The 25,364-nt window shown below is 43.0% G+C and overlaps 2 protein-coding genes and 1 long non-coding RNA gene across 9 annotated transcripts in view; 1 reads left to right on the top strand and 2 right to left on the bottom strand.

Annotated features, from left to right (window-relative positions):
• Positions 1 to 768: 768 nt before the first annotated feature.
• LOC133472256 (actin nucleation-promoting factor WASL-like) lies at positions 769 to 15,056 on the bottom strand. Of its 6 annotated transcripts, XR_009786660.1 has the most exons (14): positions 14,776 to 15,054; positions 11,067 to 11,201; positions 10,892 to 10,978; positions 10,309 to 10,405; positions 9,404 to 9,427; positions 7,859 to 8,039; positions 7,700 to 7,742; positions 6,643 to 6,796; positions 6,543 to 6,557; positions 5,441 to 5,464; positions 3,896 to 4,076; positions 3,737 to 3,779; positions 2,583 to 2,836; positions 769 to 1,208 (listed from the first exon to the last, which is right to left on the bottom strand). XR_009786660.1 is itself a non-coding variant. In XM_061762826.1 (13 exons), the coding sequence occupies exons 1-13, from the start codon at positions 14,878 to 14,880 to the stop codon at positions 2,633 to 2,635; spliced, it is 1,293 nt and encodes a 430-aa protein (XP_061618810.1). In that variant the 5' UTR covers positions 14,881 to 15,054; the 3' UTR covers positions 769 to 2,632. The 6 variants fall into 6 exon arrangements, 5 of the variants coding, with proteins under 5 accessions (XP_061618810.1, XP_061618812.1, XP_061618811.1 ...); XM_061762826.1 differs by having other exon boundaries at positions 769 to 2,836; XM_061762828.1 differs by lacking the exon at positions 9,404 to 9,427 and having other exon boundaries at positions 769 to 2,836; positions 14,776 to 15,056.
• LOC133472263 (uncharacterized) overlaps positions 14,214 to 25,364 on the top strand; it is a 41,013-nt gene continuing 29,862 nt past the window's right edge. Inside the window, exons 1-2 of the long non-coding RNA XR_009786663.1 lie at positions 14,214 to 14,333; positions 15,244 to 15,310. This is a non-coding gene — a long non-coding RNA (uncharacterized LOC133472263). The remainder of the gene's footprint in view (positions 14,334 to 15,243; positions 15,311 to 25,364) is intronic.
• Positions 19,326 to 25,180, bottom strand: tmem229a (transmembrane protein 229A). 2 transcript variants are annotated; one of them, XM_061762457.1, is made up of 2 exons: positions 21,864 to 25,180; positions 19,326 to 21,762 (listed from the first exon to the last, which is right to left on the bottom strand). In XM_061762457.1, the coding sequence occupies exons 1-2, from the start codon at positions 21,879 to 21,881 to the stop codon at positions 20,929 to 20,931; spliced, it is 852 nt and encodes a 283-aa protein (XP_061618441.1). In that variant the 5' UTR covers positions 21,882 to 25,180; the 3' UTR covers positions 19,326 to 20,928. The 2 variants fall into 2 exon arrangements, with proteins under 2 accessions (XP_061618441.1, XP_061618440.1); XM_061762456.1 differs by having other exon boundaries at positions 19,326 to 23,656.

Here is a 25,364-nt window from a genome sequence, read left to right as displayed (position 1 = left end):
CCCTATAGGCTTTCACATGCATTTTTTAACAGGTTGGCATTCATACAACTTGTCTGTATGCCTAACAATGGGAAGATTGGTCTTCACTTGGGACCACAATGTGCAATAAATAAATAAATAAATAAAGTCAATATCAGAGAATGACGACATAAAAATGATGAATACACTATAGTACAGGGGTATCAAACTCATTTTTGTCACGGGCCACATCGTAGTTAGGACTTCCCTCGGAGGGCCACTACAACTGTGAACCCATATAAATTAAAGATGACCTTATATAGTGTAATTACATACAGTATACACAACACGTTGATGAATAACCAGTTTTGAAATCAGAAGCCTATAAAAACATGTTTTTCGACAGTTTTTCAAAGTGGGATTGGTAACAAAAAAAAATGCTTGCAAATATCTCAATGCTATTACACCAGAACACAATGAGCAAATACATGCAAACTTTAGCCAAATTTGCTTTCGCGGGCCACATAAAATGATGTGGCAGAATGAATCTGGCCCCTGGGCCACCAGTTTGACACCTGTGCTATAGTAAATACAACTGCAGCCATGCTATGCTAATGTTGTGTGTGCATCACTCAAAAACTAAAGCGAAACTCTTCAAGTAAACCACAAGAGAGCAGCATTTCACTAGAATAAGAGACAGATTCAGAAAACCTTTGTCAAACATGCATTGTTGAATTAAAATCCAGATCAAACTGTACTCTTAGGAATATTTCTATTTGTTAAAATTAAGAGGTGTTGTGACACATAATATAAAATTGTATCCATTTATTTGCTTGCTGCATTGGTACATTTTATTGGAATCCTGACAAATAAAATAGACATAACGATTACATTGCTACACCAAAAGTATTGTGCTCTTAATGAGACCTTTTTGGTGATATAAAACAAGTGAAATTAAATTAAGCAAAAATACATTTGCTGAAGTGTACCACAAAAGCGCATCATTTCACGAGCTCAGTGGTTCTTATGTACCACCACCACCACCAACAACAAAAATACTTAGCTCTCCAAGTAGAACCATAATGAGCAACATTAAAATTCATTAGCCAACAAGACAGAGATTTTAGTCCCCCCAAAGTATATTTAATATTGTTGTAAACCACTCTAACATGCATAGTTTGGCGGCGGGGCTGAGCCATGGTGAGGGGGAGGCGGAGGAGGGCCACCTCTGGATGGCGGGGGCGGAGGAGCTGGAGAAAGAAAAAAACTTCGATTTAATCAATTTTTTTTAAGTATGTGGGTTTTCTCCAGGTACTCCAGCTTTCTCCCACTAGCCCCCCCAAAAACACATCAGATTCCTTGCCCTGCCTTACCCACTGACATCTGGATTTTGGTCTGTTTGAGTGCAGCCCCCCAGGTAGCGATGAGCAAAGTGAGATTCATTGACAACTCTGAAGTGTTCATAGGTGTGAATGTGCTTGTTTGTCTATCTGCCTGTGATTGGCCGGCGACCAGTCCAGGGCGACCAGTCCCCGCCTCTCGCCAGAAGTCAGCTGGGGTAGAATCCAACTAATCCGCAACCCAAATGAGGATAAGCGGTTTTGCACATGGATGGATGGATAAAACATCACACTCACTGCAGACATTTTATGCTCCGGTCTGTGAAGGCACTATGCAGTTACAATGGTACGCCACTGAAGGGCAGCATTCACACATTACCGTTCATATTATGGTGAGCTAACATGTTATAGGTGTGTTTTTCTTAAGGCTGATGGGAAACAGAAACCACAGTGCACACCAAATCAACCACATAGACACCTGGAGTAAAAAACTAAACAAACAAAAGGTCTGGGTTGGGTTCCTAGTTTGTGTTTTCAACCACAGTGTTGTTTCTCAGTGTGAAAACTAGTGTGACATTCAGTGGATAAAAGATTAGACCTTTTTCTTCACCCAAGTTTAATTGAAGAGTTCAACCGGAAAAGCCATGAAGTACCATTAAGACGAAAATAGAGCCATGCCTAAAAGCATACAGCCTATCAATGCATCTTTCGATGCTACATTTCCTAACAGAAACGCCAAGCGCCATGAACATTTTGCTGCAGCTGCCATCATCTCATTTTAAGCCAATCACAAGCCCATACGTTTTTACATCATCACAAACATGGCAGCGGCAGCTATTTCTCGTTAACTCACCGCTATTATAGCTTACATTTTGCAGGAAAGTGAGCGCAAGCTATTTTTTATTCTCAAAGCCTAATTTTAGTGTAATTTTAAAGTTACGTGAACATTTTTGACTTGTCTGTTATTTTTTGGGAGTTGTCTGGTTTTACCATTAAAAAAATAAAGAACTCTTTGAAAGACTTCAATCAGAGTGAGATTTGTTTCCCCAAATTAGCCTCCTAGTGAGGTTAAGCGGTTCGTAAAATGGATGGATAGCTTTAACCTGGAACCAGAACTAAAAAAAAAAAATTCACTTCACAAAAAAAAAAAAAAAAAAAAAATGAAGACCCCTGCTTTTTCGTTTCAACTCTTCAATTTTTGCCATAGCTTTTTATGACAAATGCGGTGCTGATTATCATTTGACATGCATGGTGTGTCACACCAGACCATGCATGGAAACGTACCAATGCAGGGAGGCCCTGAGCATAAAACCACAGCACCGGTTACGTTGACGTCAGTTATCCTTTTCAGAAGCGACACATAGCGCACTCTCGTGTGGCCCACTTTGTCTGCGCAGCTCATTTTTGACAGCTTCCACTCCACCCTTCTTCTCAATGAAGTCATAGATGACCTTGGAGGTCTCTTTGTCCTTGAGCTGAGCCTCGGAGATGCCGCACATGTCGAAGAGGTTCTTCAGCTCGGGGTCCAAGTTATTCAGCTGTGAGGACAAAACAAAACAAAAACACAATGGTTAACATAGTGGAAAACGGTAATCTCAGAAAATAAAGAATATTAGCCTGAATATCGTTACTGTCTGTCTACATGGGTTGCTCCACTGTTTGATTTCAAATATCCATCCATCCATTTTCCGAGCCGCTTCTCCTTGATTTCAAATATCCATTGTTTAAAGAGTTATAATTATGTCACCTCAATGCTATTTTGTTTTGCATTTTGTGTTAGCATAATGCTAATCTTTTTTTTTTTTTTTTTTTTTTTAGTGTAAAAATGAAGTTTGATCAAATACATGTGTAATTCTCTTTGCTTTAGATTTCAACTTCCAGTGGGAGTGTCAAACAGCTTCAAGGAAGCAATTCGCCTCTTTTTTTGAAGAATTGCTCACCACCACCCTCTAGTGTTCGTAACCAATTTTTGCTGAGAACCAATTTCTCTTTGAACTAGAATGTTGCAGGCCCCTGTGTCAATCCACTGATTTAAACCAGAAGATGGGAACAATTCATTTGAATGACATCATCCATTCCTATCCATTTTAAGGCCTTGAAAGCATTGACTTGTGAAATGAAATCATTTGAATTTCAGCACGCCCCGGTATAATCTCATACTGGGGATGCTTTTTTTTTTTTTGGGAACAAGTCCAAGGATTATGCAAACACAGGTCGCCTTCCCTCCAAAAATCTCCTTGTGTAACTGCACTGACGACACGGCCGTGCGGCGAAGATTAATATTTTGGAGCCGATGGTTAATTTCAAAGATCTGTAAGTCTGAATGACACGGAGCTAAACAGCCAGGCCTTGATTTGAAAGCATGTGGAGTGTCACGCACTCATCATGTTGATTCATACAGGGCAAAGTTGCATTGTTTCCTTTAAGCCTTTACTTACGTCAAAGCCTGTGTTTGGATCCCATCCTACGTGTCCAATGTGCCTGTGCCAAAGCAGAGATGCGTGAATCAACAAAACCACAGGTGACACCTTCACTGGCAAATCGGTCTCGAATGTCAGTGTGAAAATGCAATAAACAAATAAAGCCCAGTGACTCACTGGAAGTTGCTCTGTGTGCCGATGTCAGCCTTGGTGAGCCTCTTCTTTTTGCCTTTGCCCTTCTTCTCCCTCTTGAAGGTGGAGTGGATGATGTTGTTCACCTGAGAGTTGCTATGGAAACGGTGCCCCGTGCTGATCTCTGGGTTTTCGATGTCCACAGTGGCCATTGGCAGCGTGGGGCCTAGAAGATGACATTGAGAGAAAGCCTTAACGCCATATTTCTATCGAAAGTACAGGGTGCCCCATAAGTCACAATGCACTTCCTTTTTTCTATTTCCTTTCAAGTATCATTCGGACAGATGCGGTGGCCGTCGTCTGACTATTTTGCAACTACAAGCTCACTCGGGTAGATTTTACACATATAGAGAGGAGAGTAACACAAAAACACAGCCCCATTTCTGCAGATTTAGTCCCAGAGGCTTACATACCTTTCAAACTGTCACTACAAGGACTTTTTGGTGTTTTGCTGGGTAAAGGCGAAGCGGAGCGACTGCGTCTCCTCCTCACCCTGTCCCAAATACCCCCACTATCTCGATCGTGGCATGCGCCCCCCCTGACGTCTAGCAGCATGTCGCCGATAAAGCTGTGAGCTCGCACTTGTGTGAAGGAGGGCTCCGAGAGACCCGGGTAAAGTTCATCCTGGGGGAGAACCAAGCAGTGCAAGGTGGACAAGCAGCTAGCCGGGCCCAAGCCCCTGCCGCCGGCTCCCGCTCCACCGCCGCTTTCGCCGCCGAGCTCTTCCGAGGGAGCGGACAGGAAGGTGGTGCAGAACATTATCGCTGCGAGGGAGATCCTGGAGTGAACTTGCACCGGCTCCAAAGACAGACGATTTTCTCAGGACAAAAAATGACAAATTGTTTCTGGTGGACGCATCATATCCAGGTGAGAATCAACTCTGGAAAAAGAATCCTCCTTTGGTGACAAATAAATCCACTCTCGAAAGTCAAGAAGATGGTTCTGCCTGGTCTAAAAAGATTTCCAAAACACAAGAGCCAAAGGAGGTGCACATCGTAAGGCAACTTGGATTTAGCCTTTAATACCCTCATCAGACATCTGGAAGAGTGGACTGGTGTGCTGTCTGAGCTGAAGGGACGCACATCCTGCCAACACTTGTTTGGACAAGCCCTCCATCAGGACAGCTGGAGTCCCTGCTGTGATTGTCAATCGACACACATGGACGCCTTTTCCAACCGACTTTCCATCGCAAGATTATCCCGCTTGGATTGGCTCGACGCTGTCATATCTCCACCCACTTTTACTGGTTTCTCCTCCCTTTCCCATCAAACCACACACACTCGGGGCTCTAATCCCGTCATATTATTTGAGGATTTAGCACACAGATTTTATGTAACTCTTCATGGATGCCTAATCCCAGATTAAATCTCTGCTTATGAAAACACGAAGGTCGGGAGGGAAAGTAAGGGACAAAGAGGATGGAAATTGGTGATTGGGAGAAGAACCGTCTGGGACAAAATCCATTCACCTAAAAACAGCAAGCATACTAAGAAATGTGACGTTAGCGACAGGAAACGGTGGAGGACGTACCATTTGGAGGCTCGCGTCTCTTCTCTGTGAACACAGACAAATGAAATAGTTACAACGTTGCGCTAAGCGGTGGCTTGGCGAGAAGCTAAGGCAGACAGACAAAGAAAGGAGTTTGTGAAAAAGAAAGGCTTGGCGAAATTGGGAGAGTTAGTGCGCTACGTTCGGCACATACATACAGTTATTATGACAGCCGTACATCCGAAAGAAAGTGTGGCAAAGGTCCAGGAGAAGTGACCTGGATGGGACTGATGGGAAACAGAAACCACAGTGCACACCAAATCAACCACATAGACACCTGGAGTAAAAAACTAAACAAACAAAAGGTCTGGGTTGGGTTCCTAGTTTGTGTTTTCAACCACAGTGTTGTTTCTCAGTGTGAAAACTAGTGTGACATTCAGTGGATAAAAGATTATACCTTTTTCTTCACCCAAGTTTAATTGAAGAGTTCAACCGGAAAAGCCATGAAGTACCATTAAGACGAAAATAGAGCCATGCCTAAAAGCATACAGCCTATCAATGCATCTTTCGATGCTACATTTCCTAACAGAAACGCCAAGCGCCATGAACATTTTGCTGCAGCTGCCATCATCTCATTTTAAGCCAATCACAAGCCCATACGTTTTTACATCATCACAAACATGGCAGCGGCAGCTATTTCTCGTTAACTCACCGCTATTATAGCTTACATTTTGCAGGAAAGTGAGCGCAAGCTATTTTTTATTCTCAAAGCCTAATTTTAGTGTAATTTTAAAGTTACGTGAACATTTTTGACTTGTCTGTTATTTTTTGGGAGTTGTCTGGTTTTACCATTAAAAAAATAAAGAACTCTTTGAAAGACTTCAATCAGAGTGAGATTTGTTTCCCCAAATTAGCCTCCTAGTGAGGTTAAGCGGTTCGTAAAATGGATGGATAGCTTTAACCTGGAACCAGAACTAAAAAAAAAAAATTCACTTCACAAAAAAAAAAAAAAAAAAAAAAATGAAGACCCCTGCTTTTTCGTTTCAACTCTTCAATTTTTGCCATAGCTTTTTATGACAAATGCGGTGCTGATTATCATTTAACATGCATGGTGTGTCACACCACACCATGCATGGAAACGTACCAATGCAGGGAGGCCCTGAGCATAAAACCACAGCACCGGTTACGTTGACGTCAGTTATCCTTTTCAGAAGCGACACATAGCGCACTCTCGTGTGGCCCACCTTGTCTGCGCAGCTCATTTTTGACAGCTTCCACTCCACCCTTCTTCTCAATGAAGTCATAGATGACCTTGGAGGTCTCTTTGTCCTTGAGCTGAGCCTCGGAGATGCCGCACATGTCGAAGAGGTGCTTCAGCTCGGGGTCCAAGTTATTCAGCTGTGAGGACAAAACAAAACAAAAACAAAAACACAATGGTTAACATAGTGGAAAACGGTAATCTCAGAAAATAAAGAATATTAGCCTGAATATCGTTACTGTCTGTCTACATGGGTTGCTCCACTGTTTGATTTCAAATATCCATCCATCCATTTTCCGAGCCGCTTCTCCTTGATTTCAAATATCCATTGTTTAAAGAGTTATAATTATGTCACCTCAATGCTATTTTGTTTTGCATTTTGTGTTAGCATAATGCTAATTATTATTATTATTTTTTTTTTAGTGTAAAAATGAAGTTTGATCAAATACATGTGTAATTCTCTTTGCTTTAGATTTCAACTTCCAGTGGGAGTGTCAAACAGCTTCAAGGAAACAATTCGCCTCTTTTTTTGAAGAATTGCTCACCACCACCCTCTAGTGTTCGTAACCAATTTTTGCTGAGAACCAATTTCTCTTTGAACTAGAATGTTGCAGGCCCCTGTGTCAATCCACTGATTTAAACCAGAAGATGGGAACAATTCATTTGAATGACATCATCCATTCCTATCAATTTTAAGGCCTTGAAAGCATTGACTTGTGAAATGAAATCATTTGAATTTCAGCACGCCCCGGTATAATCTCATACTGGGGATGCTTTTTTTTTTTTGGGGAACAAGTCCAAGGATTATGCAAACACAGGTCGCCTTCCCTCCAAAAATCTCCTTGTGTAACTGCACTGACGACACGGCCGTGCGGCGAAGATTAATATTTTGGAGCCGATGGTTAATTTCAAAGATCTGTAAGTCTGAATGACACGGAGCTAAACAGCCAGGCCTTGATTTGAAAGCATGTGGAGTGTCACGCACTCATCATGTTGATTCATACAGGGCAAAGTTGCATTGTTTCCTTTAAGCCTTTACTTACGTCAAAGCCTGTGTTTGGATCCCATCCTACGTGCCCAATGTGCCTGTGCCAAAGCAGAGATGCGTGAATCAACAAAACCACAGGTGACACCTTCACTGGCAAATCGGTCTCGAATGTCAGTGTGAAAATGCAATAAACAAATAAAGCCCAGTGACTCACTGGAAGTTGCTCTGTGTGCCGATGTCAGCCTTGGTGAGCCTCTTCTTTTTGCCTTTGCCCTTCTTCTCCCTCTTGAAGGTGGAGTGGATGATGTTGTTCACCTGAGAGTTGCTATGGAAACGGTGCCCCGTGCTGATCTCTGGGTTTTCGATGTCCACAGTGGCCATTGGCAGCGTGGGGCCTAGAAGATGACATTGAGAGAAAGCCTTAACGCCATATTTCTATCGAAAGTACAGGGTGCCCCATAAGTCACAATGCACTTCCTTTTTTCTATTTCCTTTCAAGTATCATTCGGACAGATGCGGTGGCCGTCGTCTGACTATTTTGCAACTACAAGCTCACTCGGGTAGATTTTACACATATAGAGAGGAGAGTAACACAAAAACACAGCCCCATTTCTGCAGATTTAGTCCCAGAGGCTTACATACCTTTCAAACTGTCACTACAAGGACTTTTTGGTGTTTTGCTGGGTAAAGGCGAAGCGGAGCGACTGCGTCTCCTCCTCACCCTGTCCCAAATACCCCCACTATCTCGATCGTGGCATGCGCCCCCCCTGACGTCTAGCAGCATGTCGCCGATAAAGCTGTGAGCTCGCACTTGTGTGAAGGAGGGCTCCGAGAGACCCGGGTAAAGTTCATCCTGGGGGAGAACCAAGCAGTGCAAGGTGGACAAGCAGCTAGCCGGGCCCAAGCCCCTGCCGCCGGCTCCCGCTCCACCGCCGCTTTCGCCGCCGAGCTCTTCCGAGGGAGCGGACAGGAAGGTGGTGCAGAACATCATCGCTGCGAGGGAGATCCTGGAGTGAACTTGCATCGGCTCCAAAGACAGACGATTTTCTCAGGACAAAAAATGACAAATTGTTTCTGGTGGACGCATCATATCCAGGTGAGAATCAACTCTGGAAAAAGAATCCTCCTTTGGTGACAAATAAATCCACTCTCGAAAGTCAAGAAGATGGTTCTGCCTGGTCTAAAAAGATTTCCAAAACACAAGAGCCAAAGGAGGTGCACATCGTAAGCCAACTTGGATTTAGCCTTTAATACCCTCATCAGACATCTGGAAGAGTGGACTGGTGTGCTGTCTGAGCTGAAGGGACGCACATCCTGCCAACACTTGTTTGGACAAGCCCTCCATCAGGACAGCTGGAGTCCCTGCTGTGATTGTCAATCGACACACATGGACGCCTTTTCCAACCGACTTTCCATCGCAAGATTATCCCGCTTGGATTGGCTCGACGCTGTCATATCTCCACCCACTTTTACTGGTTTCTCCTCCCTTTCCCATCAAACCACACACACTCGGGGCTCTAATCCCGTCATATTATTTGAGGATTTAGCACACAGATTTTATGTAACTCTTCATGGATGCCTAATCCCAGATTAAATCTCTGCTTATGAAAACACGAAGGTCGGGAGGGAAAGTAAGGGACAAAGAGGATGGAAATTGGTGATTGGGAGAAGAACCGTCTGGGACAAAATCCATTCACCTAAAAACAGCAAGCATACTAAGAAATGTGACGTTAGCGACAGGAAACGGTGGAGGACGTACCATTTGGAGGCTCGCGTCTCTTCTCTGTGAACACAGACAAATGAAATAGTTACAACGTTGCGCTAAGCGGTGGCTTGGCGAGAAGCTAAGGCAGACAGACAAAGAAAGGAGTTTGTGAAAAAGAAAGGCTTGGCGAAATTGGGAGAGTTAGTGCGCTACGTTCGGCACATACATACAGTTATTATGACAGCCGTACATCCGAAAGAAAGTGTGGCAAAGGTCCAGGAGAAGTGACCTGGATGCAAAGATGCTGCTGTATTACGGTGCGAGTTCTCTGGAGAACAGAGGAAAGAAGCCTTCTAAGCAAAGAGTCAACCCAAAGCAGAAAGAGGAAAGTGAAGGTTCCAATGGAAGGTTTAGTTTAGAAGAAGATGACAAGGGTGAGAGACAAATATGCTTCATCAAACCTGAGCAGTGAAATTGTGCCAAGAAATTTTGACTTTTTCTTCAGGGTTTGCAAGAAAGATGATTGTCAGTGTGCTTGAAAAGATAATTATTGAATCTTTATTTTCGATTCATGACAGGTTCTGCTGTTGCATTTGGTCTCTAGTGCCCTCCTCCTTAGGACAGGGACAACATTACATTTTCTGGATAAGCTTTTGCAACTTGCCTATTTCAGAACGCAACACCTGATGGATAAATATGTACACTGTACATTTACCGTAGAACGCAACACCTGATGCATAAATATGTACACTGTACATTTACCGATCTGCTTTGTTGTAGCAGACTGAAGATGGTGACGAACGTGTCGTGTTTTTGCATGTGATTAAACACTGGGAAAATGACACGCTTAGAAGTTGACTTCTCCATCCTTGAAGGCCCTTTGCCTTTGCCTGAGCTGAACTCCAATCAATCACTAAGGGGTGGTTAAAGAGGGTGAGGCGCAATAAGGAAGTCAGTACCAGTTTTCCTTTGCCTTTTGCCCAAGAGCTCTGCCAGGTGACCTCGGAAACGCTTAGCCTCCTCCTCGCTAGCAAAGTTCAGGCCCACTTGGCTGGACTGTAGGTTTGGGTGAGGGGGACAACAAAAGAATGAACACAGAAAGAAAACAAAGGCACAATTCCTTATACAGTCATACACAGCTGAGTGTACAATGAGTGTTGAGTTTATTGTGCTAAAACAATTTTGACGATGTGTACACAGCGATGAGTCTCTTATCACCACAATTTACAGTGCCGCATACTTCACGGTCTGCTGCACCCACCAACGCTGCGGCACAACAGATAAAACGGGTCTTGCTTAGGACTTTCGTTATTGGATAAAATCTCACTACAATAAATATATTCAATTTCAAACTGAGGCATACAAAGGCACAGTCGTTCCTGTTTTATATTAAAAAACGGTTTCCCAGTGATGAGAGGGCATGCGCTTTTGTCAATATGATGGAGATGGAGACTCCTTTAAGCTTCTGAATCAGCGTTTCTATAAATAGATGCAAAATACATCATTATTATGGTTGCCGCAGGAAGGTGGAAGTCAACTCACGTCTCCAGCAAATGTGATGAAGTACGGTCTGGAGGGATTCATGTTGAAGTTGTTGTACAGCTCCTGTTCGAACAGCATCTTACTGTCCTGTTACAAAACACACCATGTAGGATAGAGAAGGCACAGACGCGTTACGTTTCTGATGTTGACACTCAACCGCATCGCATTCGCCTACCTTGACGTCAAAGACTCGGATGAAGTAGGAGCGCTGCGGGTTGTCCTTGATCAGACAGGCAACGCCGCAACATCTCTTGGTCCACGTGGCGTTCCTGTCTGCAGTGAACACCTGGACCACCCCTGAGGATAATGTCTAGGATCGGGGAAAGACACACAGCAACAGAGTCAAGCCTCACTTATGTCTTACAATAATGTTGAATACAAATTTTCGGTACTTGGCGAGCCAAGTACTTTTTTTAGGTGGTACTTGAGAACCGCTGCCTTAAGGTTTTAAGATCTTATTGGGGCTAAGCACACATGCTCGGATTAGATTAACTTTACACTGTAAGACTAAGAACAGGAAGCTGCTCAAGAACTATAAAAACTTATTTAAAAGGCATTACTAAAAGTGACACTCCGACCTCATCACCGGCATTAACCGAGAAATCCTTCCTGCTTCTTTACGTTGACGAAGTTAAAGGATACACGTAAAGCACAGACGAGCGGTGCACCCTTTCAGACGCAGCTCAGACGCCATTTTGGGTTTACAGCTTGCTGTGGGGGTACCGGCGTCATGTGGGGTTCAGCTATTAACGCACAGATGAAAGCATCAGGGATGGAAACACATGCTGAGCTGATGGCCCATTTTAGTTGTGATTCGCATCATGTCTCGTGTTCACATTTGGGAAGAACAGGTTGAGGCTTGGAGGTGTTTTCTGCCACGGAAGCCCTCAGGTGTCATTTTATCTTGTGACTGAGAAGCTTGCAAGGAACACAAACACGGGTTCCTGTTCTGAGTTAAATATTGATAGAAGTGACAACTTGTACTGCTCATGATATCATTTTTGAAGCATTGCCACATTTGCTAAAGTGCATCATGCAGCCCACGCATTACTGCACACAAGGAAAAGCACCACAGACATTACATCATGGTCAGCATGCGTGCTCCGTTAAATACACAAATAGAGACTCCAATACATGTTTTTGCTTTGCTTATACAGTACACACATGATTACACGACATGTTCTGAAATGCCACTTCTTTAGTAATTCCTTTACATAATAGCTTCAAATCAGATTCTCATGGCAGCAGTAAAAAGCGGCTATTTTAAGGTATTTTTAATCACGTCAGGACTTAAGAGCCTGAGGTTTCTTCTGCCCATGGAGTGCTGATAGTTCCTGATAGGGTCAAAGATGACAGGAAGTGAAGCGCTGGCTGTAGCGTTATGGCTACATGAGCTCGCTTGCTTCTTTTACTCAAACCAGTGACGACAATTTTTCATTTCTGTGCCCCTCGAGTACAAGGAGACAAGAAAGCTTGACCTCATTTGTGCAGGAGGTAGAAATAGATAAAAGAATCAGTTAAAATTAGATTCTTTTCTGTTTTGTTTTTTTTAAATAATGGCGACAGGAAGGAGATAGATAGGGCAATATCGAGTGGAATCATGTTCCACTTATCCAGCACAAATCACCAAAGGAGGTCTGACCACGGGACTTCCTGTAGGATGGGGATTGCTGATCAGGCAGTCTGTGCACACGCACACGCACACAAACACACAGCGTCGATTGGACCCCTAACAACCCCCCTCCGAGGCCGGCAGTACTGCTGATGGTGAAAAGCGAGGGAATACCAATGAGCATCTCTGCACGTGCATGAGTCAAAGCAGTCGTGAAATCATGTTCCTCTATTTTTTTTATTGCACTGACTAAGCAATAAAAACCTCACTTGACCCATTTTCCACAGTCAACCAGGAATACAATCAAGACGTAGAAGCAAAAATCAACAAGAGACACTATGTGCAATATATAAGACAGCCGTTAAATCACTCCCAGGCATTTTAATTAGATTATTGAGGAGACACAATCTCAGAGACAAGCTACCCTCTCTGGATGCAAAGATATCGTACAATTGCGAGGAATGCTCCCAATTCCCCCGTCTCATGCAGAGTCACACAATTGCCAAAGAGCGCCGGAGGAACGTCGTCGCCGTATTTCTGAGCGGGCCTACGTCAACCTACGGCACACCCCAGAAACCTGTGTTCTTACGCAAGAGGGAAGACAAAGAGAGCAGAGTGTGAGGTGTCTGTCAAGGCTCACGGGAAAAGGAAATGGAGCACAGGTAGCTCACTGCTGCCAGGTGAGCAGAAAGAAAAAGGAAAAAAAAAACGCTTCCCCAACCATTGCAAATTTCACTTTCACGAATCAGTGAATACATTGAGGAAGCAAACTGAGATGAGGTCACGTGAAAATCAGAACATAAGGGCCATTACAATACAATAGTGTGGCTGATATGCCATGACACTTATAAATAACATTATAAAAAGGGTAATATGGAAGTAATCTTTAAAAACTATGACACTCCAGACCAGTCACTCCCAACCACTGTCCTATGGGAAATTGTACAACTTCACAATTTTTTTTCACGCTTTACAAATAACATAATTGTTCATCTACCTATGCGAGTTACGTATGGTGACAGGCAGAGCAATTAAATGCTTTTTCCACTAGATGGAAGACGACAGTGATGCTCAAATAAACGGGCCACATAATCACACCGAGTGAGTACATTATTGTATCAATTGAGACAACACCATCATCATTATTTCATTATATGTACGTTTGGTAAGATTTGGGATATTTAAAAAGGAAAATATGTGCCTTGGCTCAATTCGGGTTGAGAAAAACAGCTCCAGCCCACTAGGGGGAAGCACACTGACAATATGTTGGATATAACCACCTTTGACCAAATGACGAGCTACATAATGGACTAAACTGATAACTGAAAATGAAAAAACAATCTAATATCCATCATCCATTCTGCAGAGCATAATTTGCCTTTTACTAACAAAAGTGTTATCCTCTGCGTTTAACTTGAAAGTATCTCCACAATGCTGACGTGACTCCAATGCCACCTTCCCGGAAGTTACGTCAGGCTGGTAAAGTGCCACAGGTGTCAAAAGTACTGGAGCATTTATTTATTTATTTTCTCTCGAATGCCAGCCATTGGGGCAAAAAAAGTGGATAAATACATAGTGTTAAACTAAGTAATAGAAAAGGAGAGAAGGGACAGGTGATTTATTTTTATTTTAGGTGACACGGCACTGTAGTCAGACTGGTCGAGCAAGACTTCAGATTTTTGGGGACCGAAGACGGGACGAGGGCGGGGGGATAAAATAAAATAAAATAAAATAAAATAAAAAGCCCCGATGAGTTTTCACTAGTCAGCGCTGTCCCCTGCCAAGCCTTGTCGGCACATTCAGTGAACACACTTCCCGAAAACAACCCAGGTTCGGCTAACCTTATATAATACCGACACACACACACACACACACACGCACACACACAAATGCTACTTTTGCGAGCCGATGATTGATTTAGCAGCTAACTATGTCAACTCGGTCGTAGCGGAGTGGCGGAGCTATGTCAGGTAACAACATTTGCTGGGTGACTTCAGGTGTGTCAAGCGTCAACTTTTAAGCGTCGTGGGCGGAAAAAAACAAAAAAACAAAACAAAACTGGATGACAACGCAGGTTACGGCCGAAAGTGACCGTCCCGAGCGAGGTTCGACGTCCCCCCCCCACCCCCACACCCCCGCCGTCTCGGCTGTCAAAACAAACCCACCTTCCCCACTCCAATAGGAAAAGAAAGGGACAAGCTAACGTCAAACATGAAGCGTGGCGCAATCATAATAAACCAAGTTATCGCAAGGTTAATATAAAGTAACTTACGATGCATTTCCTGCCGAGGTGGTTGAAAAGGTAGTCATTCTCTTGAGGCGTCAGTAGCATGGAACCGACATTTATATGCCGTTGTTGCTTATGAAGTCCACTCATTGTTCACCAAACGATAACGTATTACGGACTCTAAGACGGTAAACTGAGTCCGGAAAGATCCATAAACAATCCCCGGGTCATCCGTGGCCTTCGTCCGTCCCTTTCCTGGGAAGTCCAGCTGCCTTAGCGCCCGCAGCCTGTTCCATCCAACATGGCAGTGTCAGGACGAGTCCATTCTTGTGGAATGGGGTGTCACGACCTCCTACGGCTGCGTCCCACGCCCTCAAAAAAAAAAAAAAAAAAAAAAAAAAAAAAACGCGTTGACGTCATCATCTCTCAATTGAACATGGTTTTGTTATACTTGAATTGAAGTGGCTTTATTAATATACATAAAATAACATGTCTCGCGATATCCTCTCTTAGGTTTGGTACGGTCCTGTCCGCCCCTGCCTTTTATGACAGGAATGTGTGCAGTGCAGAATGGGAGGAGGTAAGACACAAGGTGCATGTTGCCAACATAATAGTGAGAGCTACTTGAGGGACTATGGGTTGAAATTAATGCAAATCTAAATGCACCTTTAAAAAAAAAAAAAAAAAAAGTATTAAAATGATAATTCCTTTCCTCATATAGGATTGTGCTGCTTAATTCAGTCAGAAAAGAGGGTCTGCAGTTATCTGGGCATTATAAAGAACCATTCTCCATGGATTTAAGACTTAATTTGCTCCCTGGACTATGAATGCAGCTTGGATGATTTATCACAACGCACTAAATATAGTCCATAATACATTGAGGTAAAATTAAGACTGCTCTAGTTAGTATACGTACCCTCAGGGGCACGAGGACCATGTGTGGCACATACATGAATCATGTCCTTTATATATTATATTTCTATCGTTATCTTCGCCTTTTTACACAAGTATACATCATTGCCTGCATGAGTCATACACATTTCAACAGTAAGCCTGAGGATATTTTTGCAACATGCTCAGTCAGGCTCATCAATGGGTGTCACGCAGAATGGCGGTGTGGTGGAAATTAAAAAAAAAAGAAAAAGAAAATACACTCCAGATGTGAATTTTTTTTAAATTTGTTTTATTTTATTTTTTTGCTACATGCTTTATTTATGGCACTTGTGAGACACAGTTTGTGCTTTTGTACTCCTAAATGCGTAACCCAGTGTCCCAGTTCAAGTGGCTTTCAGTTACTTGTCCAACGTGGGCCCTTAGGGAGGTAGTGGCTGCGTTGTGCTCCATATCTGGGAACATTTTAGTGTACAGTCTCTTCCAGGCTGCACGAATCCAAATTCTTGTCTTATTGTGGCTCGGTTGGTGAATGACTGGCTTGTGAATGAAACTTAAATTGCATTCAGATGGGTTTGCAACAGTTTAGATGTTTTCAGATGTAGGTATTTCTGGCACAAACACGTGACTGCTCATGACCAAAAGAACACCATACCTACAATGAAGCAGGGTGGTGGCAGCATCATGCTTTGGGGCTAAATGTCAAAAATCTCAAATGGAAAAAACGGTCAGGAAAAGCCTACTAGAACATCTGAACTTCATTTGGGATAGATCAGAGGCACAGGTGTGTGCTGACTCCCTTTTAACATGAATTTGTACATTGTGAACACAGCCACCTTCCATGTTGTTAGAGGGTGTGTAGACCACATTATCTATTTATTTTTTTATTTCCACTCTCAAAAAGATTTTCTTTCTCAATTGAGTTGTACACGTTAGAGCGCATATTCATCCATCCATCCATTTTCTGAGCCGCTTCTCCTCACTAGGGTCGCGGGCGTGCTGGAGCCTATCCCAGCTGTCATCGGGCAGGAGGCGGGGTACACCCTGAACTGGTTGCCAGCCAATCGCAGGGCACATAGGAACAAACAACCATTCGCGCTCACAGTCATGCCTACGGGCAATTTAGAGTCTCCAATTAATGCATGTTTTTGGGATGTGGGAGGAAACCGGAGTGCCCGGAGAAAACCCACGCAGGCACGGGGAGAACATGCAAACTCCACACAGGCGGGGACGGGGATTGAACCCCGCACCTCAGAACTGTGAGGCTGACGCTCTAACCAGTCGTCCACCGTGCCGCCTATAGCGCATATTAATGGTGGAAAAAGTTTTGAATTGAGTCATCTTGTGCACAAAAAACCTGACATTTGATCAGGGGTGTTTAGACTTTATATCCACTCTATGTCTGTTTTATTGATCTATCTGAATAACTTGAATCAACGCAGCTTCTACATTATTCATCACTAATGCGTGCTTCCACGTGGTCTTTGGTCAAACCAAATTCTGTGCACGACACTTAGATGCTTGGCCACCTTGACAAACCTGACTGACAGGTGGAGAAAAACGGGAAACGCTGCATTGCTCCACCTGGTTTGATTTCTAGATAGCCACAGCGAGAGAACACAAGAGGCTTCGCTTCCTTTTGAGTGTGTGGAAGTGAGTTCTGAAACTGTTGCTTCTTCCCGCTTCCATCTTACAAATACCTCAAAGGTAAACTACGCAAGTTAAAGTAGCAAATGTGACGTGAAACAGTCCATGTATTGGAAACTCTATCTCAGTGCCAGCTAATGTCACTTGGTATCCACATCCTCAGGCAAACATGCAAGAGAAGAATGTGTCAGTTGTGTGTCTGCATGGTCATGTTGTGTGTGTTTTTTCTGGAGACACCGAGCAGGGGGTCGCCCTCATGAAATATTAGTCTGACCCACAAAACGAGAAGGAGGGCAGAGGATGACATGAATATTATATTTTGGATCTTGGAGGAAGACGTGGCCTATAGGCTTTCACATGCATTTTTTAACAGGTTGGCATTCATACAACTTGTCTGTATGCCTAACAATGGGAAGATTGGTCTTCACTTGGGACCACAATGTGCAATAAATAAATAAATAAATAAAGTCAATATCAGAGAATGACGACATAAAAATGATGAATACACTATAGTACAGGGGTATCAAACTCATTTTTGTCACGGGCCACATCATAGTTAGGACTTCCCTCGGAGGGCCACTACAACTGTGAACCCATATAAATTAAAGATGACCTTATATAGTGTAATTACATACAGTATACACAACACGTAGATGAATAACCAGTTTTGAAATCAGAAGCCTATAAAAACATGTTTTTCGACGGTTTTTCAAAGTGGGATTGGTAAAAAAAAAAATGCTTGCAAATATCTCAATGCTATTCCACCAGAACACAATGAGCAAATACATGCAAACTTTAGCCAAATTTGCTTTCGCGGGCCACATAAAATGATGTGGCAGAATGAATCTGGCCCCTGGGCCACCACTTTGACACCTGTGCTATAGTAAATAAAACTGCAGCCATGCTATGCTAATGTTGTGTGTGCATCACTCAAAAACTAAAGCGAAACTCTTCAAGTAAACCACAAGAGAGCAGCATTTCACTAGAATAAGAGACAGATTCAGAAAACCTTTGTCAAACATGCATTGTTGAATTAAAATCCAGATCAAACTGTACTCTTAGGAATATTTCTATTTGTTAAAATTAAGAGGTGTTGTGACACATAATATAAAATTGTATCTATTTATTTGCTTGCTGCATTGGTAAATTTTATTGGAATCCTGACAAATAAAATAGACATAACGATTACATTGCTACACCAAAAGTATTGTGCTCTTAATGAGACCTTTTTGGTGATATAAAACAAGTGAAATTAAATTAAGCAAAAATACATTTGCTGAAGTGTACCACAAAAGCGCATCATTTCACGAGCTCAGTGGTTCTTATGTACCACCACCACCACCAACAACAAAAATACTTAGCTCTCCAAGTAGAACCATAATGAGCAACATTAAAATTCATTAGCCAACAAGACAGAGATTTTAGTCCCCCAAAATTATATTTAATATTGTTGTAAACCACTCTAACATGCATAGTTTGAACTTAAACACTGCACTTCAATATAGGGGGCAAGTTCTTACTGAGTGAACATAAAAGTTAAGCAAAAATTGTACCTAAATAAATGTTTGAAAACAAACAGTTGTTAAAAATGAAATGCAAATGTTTTGAATTTAAAACTGAAATACAACTGACTGTACTTAAGACAGTGATTCTTTTGCGATAGATGGCGGTATAAACATACTGTAGTGTGCATTTTTTTGCTTGCTGACTTCCTCCCAGTGCTATATTGTGTTCAAACTCAATGGAAAAACAAAGTGGATGGCTTCCATTGTGTTACAAATAACTTTCAATTTTTAGTTTGCACCCAAATTATTGCTTATACAGCTCTTTTTTGGTGATTGCAAAGTTCATTGCAAGAAAATATATAGTGTTTTGTACGGCTGTCTTACAGGTAGTGTTTCATCTGTCTGCTAATAATTCTTCATGGAGGTCTGTGTGTGCAGTATTCTCTCACCGGCGTTATGTTGTGTTCAGGGGGCTGAAGGCTGGAGCATGCAATCGTGTTCATGTCAAGTCGACAGAATGTTTCAATTAAGAAATGCAAAGTCAGACGCAAGAACATGTTATATTTTATTGCATTTTTATTCTTCTTCTTCTTATTTTGACAATCCATGCCACAGTGCAAGTTGACGTCATCACATCCAAACTGGTCTTACTAACGTGGCATTCAAAACAGGTTTGTCATGTCGGGACTTGATGTTGCGTTTGTAATGAGGAACCAGCTTTATGGGAACAGATGTTACTCTGTGGTCCAATTCATGCCGCGCACCTGCAACGACAACTAGTTAAACAGGATTTACAGAGATTTGATTTGATCATCACAGTGCGAGGTATCGGTTTTTATTTTTTTTAAGTACGCTTTACTAATATACACATAATTTGAGCACAAGAGCAGACTATAATGTTGGATTAAAACAACTCAATGGAGGATTCCATTCACAGTGACTACATATTTACGTGACCGTAAGATAGGCTATTTCTGTGAGTAGAAACATGGCAGAGCCAGACAGTGTGGAAGGGTCAGTATCACTACAAAGTGCCTTTGGTGTCTTCATCAGAATCACTCAGTCATCATGAAAATGCAGCTGAATAATGACACTTTAAGGTCTTATTATAGGTGACCAAACATTTGCACACATACCACTACAATGATAAGCCTCTTAAAATATGTTTCCTTTTCTTTACACCGTTTTTTGTTCATCGGCTATGCATGATTAAGGCATTTCCCAAACACTGCTCGGGATAACAGTGTGTGTAATACGGTGTTAAATGATACTAAATCCAAATTTTATTGCATGGTTTTATTGTCTTGATAAAACGGGTGATTTCCACCACGTATATTCTATTTTCATAATCATATTGAAGGTTTTGCACGTGTCCCTGAAATTGCTGTCCACCTTGTCATTATCGCGTAGCTACCCGTTTAAGAAGCTCTAGAATGTTTACAGTGACATATTACGACCAGCATTTTGTCTTCAGTAGAGAATGAAACAGTGGATAGTTGCGGGGTAAATATTTACACTTATGTTTTGTGATTTTTCTCATATCACAGTATGTGTGCAGTTGGATGTTGAGCGTGTCAACTCTGTCATAGTGAAATATCAAAACCGTATTTTTTAAACAGTACGCGGTCGGGTTTTTGATTGAATCATATTGCTAAGTGATGGTGCACCATGTGCTCATTACATGCAAACGTTAGCCAAAAATGTCCAACCTGTCATTGTCCACCCTGTCAGCAAGCTCACATATTTTTCTGTTTGCATGGACGTAGTCTGCTTGCAGTTAATTAAACAAAAAATAAACTAAAATGTGGGAGCTTGACCAATATGCATTTCTAACAGCACAGCATCTACTTAATACGAGGAATATGAAATGCTTTTTGTTTTTTTGTTTGTTTGAAATGGGGAGGTCTCAAAGGCGCCTTATGCTGATATTGGCTGAATTTCATTTGTAGTTAAGCATCTCTCTCCTAGTTTCATATGAAAAGTAAAAAAAAAAAAAAAACAAGTCCGCATTGCACATGCACGGGTGAAACCGCTGTATAAATAGCCTTTGAGGTCATGTAATTATCGACTCTCCCTCTTTAATTTCTTAATAAATGTCTCGCCTGTGTGAATCACAGTCAGTGTTAATGTAACACCACTACGCCAGTTTGTACATTTAAAATATTTTTTCCCGAGATCGAGGCTGTCCATTGACTTCTCTGCCAGCCACGCTTGATCGCTGAGTCTCTTTGGTGCACCTGATGCCGAGCAGGATGTTGGACAGCACATCTTGGTAAAGACTCAGGCAGGCCCACCCCGGCAAGTAGAGGAGGGTGATGAGTCCCATGAAGTTGTGCGGATAGTGGGAGTAGTCCCAGGAGCAGGCGCCGAAGTGCCTCAGACCCAGACCCCAGCACAGCTCCCAGGTGTAGATGAAGCAGATGTAGATGGGGAGCCTCTGCCAGGTCCTCCAGCCTCTTTGGAAGTGCAGGTGCAGGTAGAGCTTCTCCATCACGAAGCTGCAGCTGCCGTACATGAGGAAGGACCACAGGGACGTGTAACCCGTCAGGCTCCGGTTCTCCACCAGATTGAACACGGAGGTGAACGCCACCTCGTCCAAAAAGCCGTGCATCCCAAAAAACAAGAAGCGGAAGTACCCAGGGAGGCTTTGAAGAGGAAGGGCTCCTCTGGTGGGATAGTACTGCAGCCTAGACAGCCCCTTGTGGAACACCTGACTAAAATAAAGAGCCAGGATGTAGTGGAGGACCAAGTGCGTCCCTGAAATGACCCTCACCTGCTTGGTCAGTGCGTTGCGGATGTTTCCTATCAGAACCTGCAGCCCGATGTAAACAGATGGATAGAGGAGCAGATGGAAAACCACAGGCCTCCCTGGAAAGCACCTCTTCTTCGAGTAGACCTTCTCCAGCGCTAAGTGGGTCAGTGAATGCACCACGCACAAACACGGCGAGGAAAAGCCCAGTAACTTCGGGTCCCGGTCGGATAAAACCCCCTGCACCGCGGAGAACAGCACATCCAGGGTGACGCCGTGCATTCCGTAGAAGTACAGCCGCATCCATGGCGCCAGCCCGCGTGCGGACTCATCAGACTCACCGGAACCGCTGGACTCATCGGTCCTGATCCGAGGAGTGTCTCTGGAACGACGGACCATCATTGGTCATCGAGATACATCTGCTTCCCTGTCCCGAAACATTGTTTTCAAAGGCGCTCTGCAGTATCCGCAGCGGGTGCGAGCGTCTGATGACTTTACTGGTGCGTTCAGGTACAACCGGGGAAAAACAAAACCAAACAAGACTTGAGCGTCTCACGGTTTCCGCACAGCTTTATTATGAAATTGTAGTTATTGCAATTAATGTGGCGTTTCAATGTTAAAATATAATCTCAAAGAAGTAGTAGTATTTGCAGTTACAAAAAAAGAAGCATTTTTCGAGAATGAAATGTGTTGTTAAAAGTGCATTTCAAAAGTACATGCTATACGACTCTACAGACATATCCTTCTTCAGCTTTGATTGACACAGTCCGAAAAGTATTATTTGAGCATATCCTGGCATTATCCTTTTATTTTTTATTTTTTTATTTTTAACCTAACCTGTTCGGCTACTTGGTCATGCAGAATGCTGGATCTGTACTTTTCCCCCCATCTTAAAACAATTTAAATGCCGGAACAGTTTTCTGTGGGGAGAGTTCAGAGTTTGATATACTCCCTCTGTGTTTTTTGTTTAGTTTTTTGTTTTGTGATGGATATTTATTGGCCAGAGCAAAGTTTGACTGTAATATTCTGTAGTACCAAGGTTGCACAGTAGATGGCAGCAACGTGACGTTGTTGTGTCCTGGCTTGGGCGGGCCCCTTCTGAGCCTAAAATCCTGTTTTCATTCACAGAAACATGAGCAAAATGGTTGCTCATATATGCATCAGTGCTGCTCAGGCTTGTCCCAGTAGTACTCAGCAGCCATCATGTCGTAAAAACACCGACAGAAACACTGCATGCACCCCCACCCTCCTGTATTGCAGTCATTTTTGGTGCTTTAGCTAACACATAATAATATTTTCCTGCTTGTCAAGAACAGTAAGCCAAACGCCCCTGTTACGTCTGCATCCCATTAAGGTGCTTGACAAGCCTGCCGTCAGTAGCGTGACGATAACATTTTCTCATCAAATCCGTTCCATTAGGCTCATTTCAGGCGGCGAATGGCCTGGCGGTGAAGCTGTCTTTGGGTGACGCTTGACTTAGTCCCTCCGGAAATTAATGTGAGTCTGTGGCCACGCACTTAGAATGAGGAGCGCAGAAAATGTAATTTCAGAACCCATTTCCTCCAATTTGAGCCATTATTGAATGGACAGATGGCACTGTGCATTTGTGTAGCCTATGAGAGGCATTCATAATAAATGTTTTTTGTTTTTTTTAATTTTTTGTTTACACTATATGTTGTCATGTTTTTTTTTTTGCGTTGGAGATATTTCCAAGGCGCCTGTTGCTCGGATAAGATTTGTGCTTCCTCCAGGGCGGGAAAGATGAAGCGAGGATAAAGACATTCCTCCCAAAAGGAGCTTTGCATTATGCCCGGGAGGCGTTCAACAGTTTCCTCATTAGGGATTCAAAGCAACCCCCCTGACCGCGGAGGGCACGTCCCGTCACAAAGAGGCAAAACACCCGTTTCTCCTCTCCCCGCCTTTCTCCTCCTTAAGGTGATATTGTAATCAACTTGTCTGAATGTCCCTTGTAGCAATCTTATGCAGCTTCTCTCCTCCCTTTGGATTTAATGAACCTCCCCTACTCTGGTGGCTTGTTTTTATTCATTAAATACAGCCTTGATAGTGCTTTTGTTAGGTTATCTTGTCCAACACATCCGCCCTGCATGGAGAGGTCATATTTTACGTGTGCATTGTTTTTGTTCGTGGCAGTACCTAAGAGCGTAAACTTGGGCCAGAAATGGCATTTTATTCTTCAGTTGTTACCTTTTTACGGCTTATTTTTGTTTAGTCTGCTTAACTACATTAAACGGGGCCTGATAGTCTGCACTGCATAAACAAAAAGGACTTGAAATCCCAATAATGGCCAAAAATAGTGGTTAGCATGTCCTCCCCGTTACCAAATCATGCATGTTATGTTCATCAAAGAATCTAAGTTGTCTATAGTTGTGAATGCGAGTGTGAATGCTTGTTTGTCTATATGTGCGAAATATCTGCTTTTCTTGCGAGAGACCCCACTGACCTTCCTTTTAAGGTCGTCATCTGAACTAACCCCAATCACCGCCTCGTCCTCGCTTGTACGTCGGTTCAACCTCGACCTGACCTTCATTTTCACCTCTCCTCGTCTTCAACTGCACTCCAGTTATCTCCAATAGGCTTGAGCAAGAACATCTCTTTACTTCGAAAACCTTTATGCACTTCCCTTGATGGAATCTTAGTTATGTAATTTTTTACACGTGGCGTGCTTCCCGCTGTGTGTCTTAAAATCAATAAAAAGTGATCATCATGGCAACAAGGCGCCCAGAGCCCCTTATTGAGGAAAATCTAATTAGGATTATTTGTCACAATTTTTATGAGCCTGGGCCTGGTTGTCCATGGCAACTTTATAGCAACTGACATTTACAAGTCTTTTGTTCCCCCTTGTTGACCTTTGCTGGTAGCTGTCATATTCACCGCCCGCGTACGCCCCCTCTTTGTTCAATCAGCGACACACTCCGCTGTCTGGCTCTACGTACCTGCCGCCAGACAGTCCCAACCACCTCCAGGTTCCAGCGAGGGATGATAGCTCAGTCAGTGTATGATCCAATTTGGCTGAAAGGTGTCCGCTAAGGTGGGGCTAGTGTGTTTCTGCTTTTATTCTCACGTTGAAACTGTATACTGCGAGGGTTTTTGTGCGTTCTTTTCAAATCCTGTTCACCATCCTCCGTGGTGCCCAGAGGGGTTTGTGGGAGATTGTAGCCATGGGTTACGGAGACTCTATGCGTGATCCAATTGGCCGAGCCCGACGCCGACATTTAGTCATATGGACACTTGCTGATAGTTGTTGTTGTTGCGCTCTTTCTCCTCCTCCTCTTCAACTCAGACTCAGACAGACGAGGCAGTGCGTAGGAAGTTGACTATCAAGTGTGGCGCCGTGGGGAAAACAGTATGACCTTCAGATGACTTTTGATTTTGTATTTTAGAAGACAACAACATCGATCAGGCAATACTTACAGCTCCAACTCCCTTCAGTATAGAAAATGGATAGATTGAAATTTATTAGCCTCAAATATTATTAGCAACTCCTCAAGACACAAAATGCTCATTCCTATTGAAGATCAATCATGCTCTACAAAGTCTATTCTTAGCCCAAAGTGTGTCTTTTAATAAACATCCACACCGGAATGGAAATGAGACACTGTGTTTATATCTGTCATGTCAATATGTCTTAGAGCCCCCAAAAATAAAGGTATGAAAATGACAAATAAAGACGACTATCACAGCAGTGGTTGTTCCTTTTCAGAAAACGCACAACAGAAACATTTTTAATGAGATCCCACGGCGGCCTCCCTGCTTTGGTGAACACTCGAAAGTCTCCAGTGGGCTTTTATCAAATGTTCCACCCTGAAATCCAAGCGCTTTAC

This window comes from Phyllopteryx taeniolatus, chromosome 22, assembly GCF_024500385.1.
Source record: "Phyllopteryx taeniolatus isolate TA_2022b chromosome 22, UOR_Ptae_1.2, whole genome shotgun sequence".
Taxonomy (NCBI): domain Eukaryota; kingdom Metazoa; phylum Chordata; class Actinopteri; order Syngnathiformes; family Syngnathidae; genus Phyllopteryx; species Phyllopteryx taeniolatus.
The sequence above is the reverse complement of the archived record's forward strand: the minus strand, read 5'-3'. Positions and strand labels throughout refer to the sequence as shown.